The 10,957-nt window shown below is 40.0% G+C and overlaps 1 protein-coding gene across 1 annotated transcript in view; it reads left to right on the forward strand.

The window, feature by feature from the left end:
- Window positions 1-8,636, forward strand: part of LOC101412004 (cytochrome P450 3A8-like) — a 59,611-nt gene extending 50,975 nt beyond the window's left edge. The window contains 3 exon segments of the mRNA XM_023587533.1: window positions 3,406-3,632; window positions 5,134-5,296; window positions 8,541-8,636. Coding sequence (XP_023443301.1) covers window positions 3,406-3,632; window positions 5,134-5,296; window positions 8,541-8,636 — 486 coding nt within the window.
- Window positions 8,637-10,957: the final 2,321 nt, after the last annotated feature.

The following is a 10,957-nucleotide window of genomic DNA, read 5'->3' on the forward strand; positions in this document are numbered from 1 at the left end:
CATGGTTTCAGATGAGAAATCAGCACTTAATCTTATGGAGCCATCCTCGTATGTGATGGTTTTCTTTTCCTTTGCTGCTTTTAGAATTTTCTCTTTGTCTTGAGCATTGGATAATTTGACAAGTATATGTCTTGGTGTGGGCCTGTTGGGGTTTACGATGTTGGGGTGCATTGTGCTTCCTGGACATGTATATCCATCTCTCTTGGTAAATTTGGGGAGTTTTCAGCCATTATTTTCTCCAACGCACTTTCTTTCCCCTTTCCTTTCTCTTCTCCTTCTGGAATGCCTATAATATGTATGTTTGTGCATTTTGCATTGTCATTTAGGTCCCTAAGTCCTAGTTGGATTTTTTCTAACTTTTTATCCATCAATTCTACTATCTGTTTGGTCTCCAATGCACTATCTTCCAAATCGCTAATTCTCTCTTCTGCCTCATCTAATATGCTGCTATTTGCTGCGCGTGTATTTTTGATTTCTCAAACTGTAATGTTCATTCCCATCTTTTCTGTTATCTTTTTGCATATGTCTACAATTTCCTTTCCAACTGTTTTCTTAATATTTTTAAACTCTTCCTTTACTTCATTAAGTTGGTCTCTAATATATGTTCTGAGATCTTTAATTACTTGTCCGAAGTTCTGCTCCCCTTCCTGGTTTTTAGTTTGTTCATTGGATTCAGCCATGTTTATCTGATTACTGGTTTGGTTTGTAGTTTTTGGTTGCTCTCTGGTCATCTTTTTATCTTGATGGGTTTAATCAGTTCCTTAATTTCTTTGTCTAGTCTTGGGGGTTAATTAGCAGTTGTTCTTGCATAAGTGTTATATCTTCTCTTTGTCACTTTGTTCTTCATACTCTAATTTCTTGTTGCTGGCTAAGTTCACTTTGAAGGAAAATATTAGAGCCAGGGAAAGGAAATTTTGTAGGAAAAATAATGTGTAAAGTAGTATTGATAATAAAAGTTAATAGAGCAACAATGTGAGATCTGGGAGAATGGATATTAGATTTGTGTAAGTTGTGTAGAGTTATAGCAGTAAGTAGAGTACCTACAATGAGATAGTCAACTGAATATGGGGAGGAATATAGTATGAATTAAAAAGCCAGTGTTTTCATGAGAGAGGGAAAGAGAAAAGAAAAACAATAATATCAAGAGTGGATAAAAGACAGAAAACAAAACAAAGGTATTAGAATTTAAAAGTTAAACAATTTGGGGACCTAAGAAAGGGAGGTGGAATGTAGGAGAGACAGTAGATGATGGAGGATAGCAAGATGTGGGGGAAAGGGGATAGTGTAGGTGGTCAAAATCAATTCACACAGAAACAAGGAAATGGAGGATGAGGAAACCCAGCAGATGTGAGGCATTCCTTGCTGCACCTATTGTATAATTAATATAAAATAAAATAAGAAGAAAAAGAGAGAAAAGATAAAAAGAGAAGAAAAATGGGGGGGGTGGGCAAAGAAGAGGGTGGGAAACAAGCAAGAAAAAGAAAAGAAGAAAGAAAAAAAAAACCCAAATAAATGAAAAAGGACCTTGGGGAATACAATGGGAGAAAAGACTAGGAGATAATGCAATATTAGGAACCAAGACAATTTTAAAAAAAGAGAAAAAGGAAAGAAAAGAAAAAAAATGCAAATGCCTAGGGCTAGGACAATCAAGGACCTGAGATGGCCCTCAGGGCATGGTGGATTCAGGGATGGGAAATCTGTGATATTGCAGACTCAAGAGGTGTGAGTCTCTGGGGTGTAGGCCACCAGGGTTTAGGGAACACAGACCTCGGAACCATGAATCCAGTTAACAGCGAGCCTGGGAGCACTGCAGTGCAACACAGCCTTCAGGGATTCCCACAGCTGGGCACCAGCCCTATGGGGGAGGGTCCCATCTGCAAACTCTGACCTCTGTGTCAGAAACCCAAAATTTCCCCTCTCACAAGAGTCTCTTCTGTCACCGTCTCACCAAGTCGCCTTCAGGATACCTCCCACCCTGCAAGTCCCCAAAACAGTCTGCTGGGGGTGTCTCTGTATTACAAACAATTGAAGAACCTCTGCAGATCAGCTGCCAGCCCTAGGGGGTGAGGCTCTAGTCGGAAGCTCAGATCTCCATGTCAGAAACCCAAAATTCCATGTGTCACAAAAACCTCCTCCATCTCTGTCTCATCAAATCGGTTTCCAAACACCTCCTGCCCTGCAATCCCCCAAACAGCCTGCTCAGAGCTTATGAATTCCCCAGGGCAGCAGAGCTTCCAGGAATCACCACCACAGTGCCACCCACCCCAGGGGGAAGCATCCAGCATGCAGCCCTGATCTCCATGACAGAGACCCTAAATTCTACCTTTTACATGAATTTTCTCTGTCACCATCCCATCAAATCAATGTCCAGACACCTCCTGCCCTGCAAAACCCCAGAACAGCCTGGTCCAGAAAAATTTCCAATGCTGCTCAGCCACTTCTTTGCAGAAGAAACTATAAGGTGCACTCACGCAGACACCATCAATCTGCATCTCTCAGAAATTTCTATATGAGGTTGGTATTTATTTTTGCAATGGTCCTGGAAGTTTGAAAGGATTTCAAAATAAAGAGTTAAAAATATATAATGATTTATATATAAAACAGAGTGACAAAGACACATATCACCAGCACTGTGCTCAGCTCTCTGCCTGCACTGTGGCTGAAGGACTGGTTTGGCAGGGAGGTGAAAACAAAGGGATCCCTTGAAAGCTCACAATCAGACCCTGGAGCTACACTCAGACAGTTACAAGTTGAGTGGGGGGCGCATATGGTGAGCAGGGGGCATGCATACTTCCCCATCATCTTTATGACTTTTCATGGAGCTGAAATTGTTGCCAGGGGAACATCCAAAAATAACATTCTTTTCTCATATTTGGGATGGAAAGGAGGCAGATTCTCCTCAAAATTATTCAGAGTTTTTATATAATGGAAAGGTTTTCTCCAATTTCTTCAAATTATCAGAAGAGTTAGCAAGCAGGGTTTGTAAGCTTAAGAGCCTTAGTACAATGTGGAGCAGGATTTTCTACTCATTCTCTTCCTTGACACACGTGGCCTCTTATTGGAAAATGGGCAGTGTCTTTGGCCTGTCTTACTTGAATCCAAAGGCCATTGTCTATTAGTAACCTTTGTTCATCTGAGAAAGCATCCTTCAATGATTATGCTAAGACTCCAGGCTCTATTTAGGACATGGTCCCAAGCATCTCCCATATACATAACAGCTCCTTACATCTAAAAGGAGCATTGAGCAGGGCAAAGGACATGATAGGTGTAAAAATGTTCTGTAATTGTTCCTGTTGCTTCCCAGTGTAATTTGTTCTTTGGAGCTCCTAACACTTCATAGCATTGCACTGAGTTGAAAGTTAATAGTGAATCTCAACTTACTCAACTCGGTTTCTTGCTTTGCAGGCATCACCCACATATGATGCCATTGTCCAGAGGGAGTATCTTGACATAGTGGTGAATGAGGCTCTCAGAATTTATCCAGTCACTGGCAGACTTGAGAGGGCCTATAAGAAAGACGTGGAAATCAATGGGGCGCTCATTCCCAAAGGGGCAGTGGTGATGATACCAACCTTTATTATCCACTGGGGCCCCAAAATCTGGCCAGAGTCTGAGGAGTTCCATCCTGAAAGGTAGCTGGTACCTTGGAAGGAAATACATCCTGATCCAAGCTGGTTGAGCACATTGTGACATCTCAGGATGAATGACAAATGTGGGCCTTGACAATCACTTGCTTGTATATTTTTATTAAATATCTTTTTTTAATACAAGAGACAAGGTCAGGATTTGGGCACAATTTTAACTCTGGAAGGACTTGATGCTTTCAGATTTATGTGTTAGAAAGCAAAATTTAAAGTAAACTTTTAAGGGCACTTGCTGGCAAATCAGGACTTATCTAAATTTTGTTAGCCACTGTCAAGCTTCCTAATACAGAATCCAGGCCTTATTGTCATAGAGTCTCTAGATCTACACAGAGTCTACTCATAGTACTTATTGAAAGAGAAACTCAAAGATGACCAAGTTCTCTGTTTTCTGGACCAGAGAGTTTGGAGAGAACAGAGAGTTCTCTGTTCCTACAAATTCAGGAACTCCAGAACTTGCACTTTCATTAACATAAAATCAGAGGCCACTGCCTATTTCTCCTAGATTCATTCAGATATTAGTGCTTACCAAGTGTTGTGAACATGGCAGGCTGTGAGAAATCAAAATGGTAAAAACCATCTGCTAAGAATTTTTGAGATGCTCCCTTATCTATAGAATTCTACTGTTGTATCTCAACACGTCCATCACCAACCCAACAGCCATCACCTCATGGCTGCTGCCCCAATCCACATACCACCACTGCTCTGCCCTTACTCATACTATTTTGAAGTGTATCACACTATCTAACCTGTAAGTGTTCTAGTATGTTCTCCAAAATTCTGGGACATTTTAAAACACAGACGCAAAATCCTATTATGACTTTCCCAAATCAAAAATTTTCCTTAATGGAATCAAATTTGGATAAAACATGGGCATAAGCTGTAAGTAATATTTACAGAGTGGAACTCATACACAAGAGTACCTGTTATACTACAGTAGTGGATAGACCTATGTAAATTATCCAAGGTAAAAACATTTTAGGAGACAGAGATGGAGGAAAATCAAGAGGAGAATGAGAAGGAGGAAGAGGAAGAGGAGGATTAAAACAAAGAATGAAGAAATAAGGAAAGATCAGGGAAGAGAAAATAAAGTAAATCCTGGGAGACATTGTCATGCCTTCTCCCAAATGAGCATACGAGAATCATAAGTAGGAGTTTAGGCAGTACCCTTCTTACTTTCAGTCAATCTCATGTGCAATTCAAAGTGTGAAATCTCACCACCCTGACAGTAAGTTAAGTGTTTACAGATATATTTTCTATTAAACAGCATTAATCTCATCTTGACAAAACTACAAGCCCTTCTAGGATAAGATGGATGGAAAGACAGCATAGCTTTCAATTTCATAGCAGAACAACCAGAGTAGAATTTCAGTGAGGAGCCCACAAAAAACTTGTATGCTAATGATTGAGGGTTCTATGTTAGATGCCCAAACACATAGCTCTTGGGCTTGTTATCTTCATTAACTTGTTTTCATCTATGTTGTGCATCCAGATTCAGTAAGGAGAACAAGGAAAGCATAGATCCTTACACATACCTCCCCTTTGGAGCTGGGCCCCAAAACTGCATTGGCATGTGGTTCACTCTCATAAACATCAAATTGGCCATCACCGGTGTCCTGCAGCACTTCTCCTTCAAACCCTGTGAAGAAACACAGGTCAGACAATAAGCTTTCTGCTTCAATATTATTCTATTGGGAGCTTTTTAACTCAATGCTCCCCAAAAAGAAAGTGTTCATTCATTCTTAATAAGTTATTTTATTGGCCAAAGATTCTATTTTAGAAAATCTATGAGCTTTAAGAGCTCTTCAGTTCTGAAGTTCTAATTCTTTTGCTTTGTAAACAATGATGACTTTATTGGCAATGCTGATTAGTGTGATAGGATTACTTGCAGTCCATTTCAACTTGAGCCAAGTTTTAAATTCTCTTTTCAGAAGTGTTGTGCATAATCATGTAGCACAACAACTACCTAACCATGACTTCTGTATGACCTTTTCCTCCTGCAGCACTTACAGAAACTCCCTTATGACAAAGGTTCTCAAACAATGAGTAGACATTAGTATCACCAATGAGCATAAAAAACATTGCAATACATGACTCATTTCAAATTGTGGCTTTAAAAGCTCCCCCATGGAATTTCAAATAGAGTGACTTTCTATTTAATATAATTCTTAATTCAGACAGCCTTTCTAGAAAAAAGAATTTTCACCTGTACCGTCCTGTAATTTTTCTGTGAGAGAACAAAACAGAATGAAACAATTCACTTATAAAATGTAGTAGGTCATAGGAAACTTAACTTTGCTCTTAGGACATGCCCAAAAAGTAATATGTTCATAGATTTGTAATGAACAACCTTTTAAAAGCAGAAATATAAATGTTTTGTGCTATAACTTGCCCTTTTATTGTTTTTCCTCTTTCTCAGACATTCTTAGTATTATGGACAAAACAAGATGGAGATTTTAATTTTTGAGAATGTAAATAATATGTATGTATGTAAGAAGTAGCATACTTGTTACTGGTATATTTGTATATTTGTTTTATACTTATTTTTGTAGGACCAATTTCTGCTACAGTATTTCTGCAAGTGTATTTTATAAAAACTAGTAGATGCAAGGATGAGTTAAAAATAAACAGAACTCCCCCATTAAGGCACACAAGTGGCCAAGTTTGGAAACTGATCATTGAAAACTTTACTGCCAGGTGTGAAGGATTCCCACTATCCAGGGATACCTTGGCCATTTGGTAAACTGAACTCCATTTCTATTCATTCATTAAGGACAAATTCAATACCTATCTCTTCTGTGAAACCTTACATGTCTACTCCAGGGTCCATCAACTCCTCTGCTATTTTATTGGCCACTGAAGGCACTTATTATGCCTGACTCTCAAATGCTTCTGGTCATAACCATCTATTTTGGTTCCCTATATTTTCTTTGTCCATGAGAATGTCTTTTGGGGCATGGATGTAGTGCAAATGGTTGAATGCCTGCTTCCCATAAAGAGGTCCTGGGTTTGATCCCCAGTACCTCCTAAAAATAAACAAGCAAACAAACAAAAACAGCTCTCTTTGGAGAGAAATTGTAGCTCAGTGGTTGAGTGCCTGTTTTCCATGTATGAGGTCCTGGGTTCAATCCCTAGTACCTCCTAAGAAGAAAGTCTTTCCTTCCCTCCAATCTAACACCTCATTTTATTCCACCAATGGACTCCCAAGTGTACATTGTATGGGGCTTTGTCCAATGTAGGCATTTGATAAATGCTTAAGCAATGATTATCAGTGTGTCTTGGAGTATTGGGGGAAAAATTAAATATTTTAATTTTGAATGAAATTTGTGTATACACTTGGTATGAGTATGTGCATATGCATGTGTGTCTGTCTGCTGGAAAATATATACATGCTTTTTGAAATTAAAATCATAACACTGGGGTCTTACATTTATAAATAGATTTAGAATCTCTCCTTTTAGGAACCTAACCAAGCCAAGGTCCACAGGAAGGAGGAATACAGTAAAGATCAGAGTGGACTTAATGATATTCTATTCATGAACTACTGTGGTTAATAATCGAGAAAATGTGGCATTGATGTGGAAAAAGTGGCCATGGTGGCTGCTGGGTGTGGGGAATGGGAGGAAGAGAAGAGATGTGGAGGCATTCTTGGGACTTGGAGTTGTCCTGGGTGGTGCCCCAGGGACAACTGCCAGATATTGTATGTCCTCCCATGGCCCATGGGATGGAACGTGGTAAAGTGTGGGCTATGGTGTGGAACACGGGGCATGGGGTGCAGCAATACCCGGAGATGTACTCACCAGATGCAATGGATGTGACATGATGATGGAGGAGAGTGTTATTGTGGGGGAGTGGTGGGGTGGGGGTGGAGGGGGCAAATGGGAACCTCATATTTTTTTAATGTAATATCTTTTTTAAAAATGAATAAATTGAGTAGAATTTGAAAAAAAAAGAAATGTTTTCACTGTTTCAGAACAAGCAAGGATATTAAGGCTTATTTCTAGGACTAGTGCATTTCATGTGTCAACTTCTCCTCTTGAACATGTTCTCTGCAGGGGAGGGGAGGAGGAGATAGAGCTGGTTTCCATCTTATTTGTGGTTATATCTTTTGATGTGTACATACTGGGAACACAGCCCAGAGAAAAGCAGAGCTCTGGGCCACCTGAGCTGAGGCACTTTGTAGCCTGGCAGCTCCCTGTCCTCCAGAGGCCAGCTCTGCTCACCCTATACCATAGGTTTCCTGATTTTATACTAGGACAAGAATTTTACACAGTTGGTGGCTCCACCAACATAGAAAGAGTGAGTGGGCATGAATGGGGTATAGATTCTTGGTCAAATTCTGAACATCATCAGAAATCCACCATTTGCCTTTCACTTGGGGTTGAGAAGAGTTGTTAGGCAACAAATGCACAATGCTTCCTGCAAGCCTCTTCCTGTCATTAATCAGAATGGATAGGGTCAATGGGTAGGAGCAACTACTTGGAAGCCAGTGACTGCTCATACCATTAAAATGTATATTACCTGCTCATGATTACCTGATATATTTCAGCATACATACAATTTACTTTATACAGATTTCAAAAAATAGTTTCCATCATGCCTAAGAATCTGATTTAATTTTTAAAAATTTCTTTTAAAGTTTAAATTGAAAAAGAACTCAAAGCAACATGGTTTTGCTTGAACTGCTACACAAATGGTTGAATGAATGAATGGCTGGATGCTTCCCTGTATAATCTTGACCCAACTTATAGAATAATTTTAAAGAACCAAAGATCTCTGAGACCAGCAGTAGTTTTTATGCTTGTAGAGCTGTATTGTCCTTGAGGCGTCATATCTTCTTATTTCTTTTCTAGTTGATGCTTCATTTTATAGTTCTTGGTGTGTATTTAATTGTTGCAGATCCCACTGAAATTTGGCTGTGGAGTAATTTTGATACCTACAAAACCTACTGTTCTTAAGGTTGAGTTGAGACCAGGAACCATAAGTGGAGCCTGACTTTCCCCAAGAACTTCTTCATCAGTCAAGGGAGCTGCATCCTAGAGGACCAGACACCTCAATTTACTTTGTGAATAAAATCCAGAAATGAATTCTGGTGAGTGGCTCTGGATTCTGTGCCCTCACTTTGCTCCCCAATGTCTCTGTGGGACAGTGTGTCCTAAGTAATGTGAAGGAGGGCATGGGGCATCTCACACATCACAGTCAAATGCACCCCAGTTACTTTCCTCAACTCCTCCTGAGCACTGACTGGAGAATGAAATTTTATCATCAATTATGAACAACTTTGAGCAAACATCAGAACTTCTTTGGTGACTGTGTCACATGTGTTATTTTTAATATTCTCTATTTCAAGTACTCTTCTGGACTTATTAATGAACTTACCTCTACAAAAGCATTATCTGCAGCCTTAGTGCACAAGGGGAGATCCCTAAAACTGCCTCCGTGAGAACCAAAAAGCAGACATCAATTGTCATCATAATCATTGTGTGGACCCATTTTCAGAACTCTATTTGATTATTCAGGTAGGCAAGAATTAACCCACCATAACTGCCCATTACTTAGAATATATTTATTTTAATACTACTTTTTTGAAGCCCAAATTTTTGGTGATACAATTATTATTATTATTAGTTTTTATATAGCACTTTATCTCATCTCCCCTGAAAGGTTGCAAGCCTATTTTTTAAAAAAGGATATTTAGATTACATAAATGTTACATAAAAAATATAGGGGTTGAGGCGGGGCAAGATGGCATCTGAATGAGTGCATTTTATAATCTCTCCTGCAAAGAAGCGGCTGAGTAGGGTTGCAATCCTGCTGGACCTGACTGTTTCGGGTGTTTGCAGGGCAGGAGGTGTCTGGACGTTGATTTAGTGGGACAGTGGCAGAGAAGATTCTTGTAAAAGGCAGAATTTTGGGTCTCTTTCATGGAGATAGGGGCTGCGTGTGGGATGCTTCCCCCTGGGGCTGGTGATCCAGTGGCAGCAATTACTGGAGGCTTTGCTGTGCTGCAGATTTCCCAAACCCTGAGTGGGCTGCTTTGGGGGCTTGCAGGGTGGGAGGTGTCTGGAAGTTGATTTGGTGAGACAGTGACAGAGGAGATTCTTGCAAGATGTGGAATTTTGGGTTTCTGACATGGAGGTCAGACTCCTGGCTAGAGCTCCAGCCCCTAGGGCTGGTGGCCCATCTGCAGTGGTCCCTGAATTGTTTATAGTGCTGCGGCGCCCCCAGCAGGCTGTTTTGGGGGCTTGCAAGGTGGAAGGTGTCTGGAAGTCGATTTGGTGAGACAGTGACAGAAGAGACTCTTGGGAGAGGTGGAATTTTGGGATTATGACACAGAGGTCAGAGTTTGCAGGTGTGACCCCTCTCCCTAGGGCTGGCACCCAGCTGCGGGGATCTCTGAAGGTTGTGTTGTGATGCTGTGCTCCCAGGCTCCTTGTTAACTGGATGCGTGGTTCCCAGGTCTGTGTCCCCTAAACCCTGGTGGCCCACACTCCAGAGACTCACACCTCTTGAGTCTGCAGTATCACAGACTTCCCATCCCTGAAATCCACCATGCCCTGAGGTTGATCTGAAGTCCTTGATTGTCCTAACCCTTGGCGTTTGTGGTTTTTTTTTCTGTTTCTCTTTTTCCTTTTTATAATTGTCTTGGTTGCTAATATTGCATTATCTCCTGGTCTTTTCTCCAATTGTATCCCCCAAGGTCCTTTTTCATTTATTTAGGTTTTTTTTAATCTTCTTTTCTTTTTCTTGCTTGTTTCCTTCCCTTTTCTTTGTCCATTCCGTTTTTTCTTCTCTTTTTTTTTCTTTTCTCTCTTTTCCTTCTTATTTTATTTTTTTTTTATTTATACAATAGGTGCTGCAGGGAGCACCTCACATTTGCTAAGTTTCTTCATCCTCCATTTCCTTGTTTCTATGTGAATTGATTTTGGTCACCTACACTATCCCCTTTCCCCCACATCTTGCTATCATCCATCATCTACTGTCTCTCTTACATTCCACATCCCTTTCATTGGTCCCCAAATTCTCTAACATTTAATTTCTAATACCTTTCTCCTGTTTTTTTGTCTTTTATCTACTCTTGATATTATTGTCTTTCTTTTCTCTTTCCCTCTCTCATGAAAAAACTGGCTTTTTAATTCATACTATATTTCTCCCCATAATCAGTTGACTATCTCATTATAGGTACTCTACTTACTGCTATAACTCTACACAACTTACATGAATCTAATATCCATTCTCCCAGATCTCACATTGTTGCTCTGTTAACATTTATTATCAATACTACTTTACACATTTTCTTTCTTACACAATTTCCT

This window comes from Dasypus novemcinctus, chromosome 23, assembly GCF_030445035.2.
Source record: "Dasypus novemcinctus isolate mDasNov1 chromosome 23, mDasNov1.1.hap2, whole genome shotgun sequence".
In the NCBI taxonomy this organism is placed as follows: Eukaryota; Metazoa; Chordata; class Mammalia; order Cingulata; family Dasypodidae; genus Dasypus; species Dasypus novemcinctus.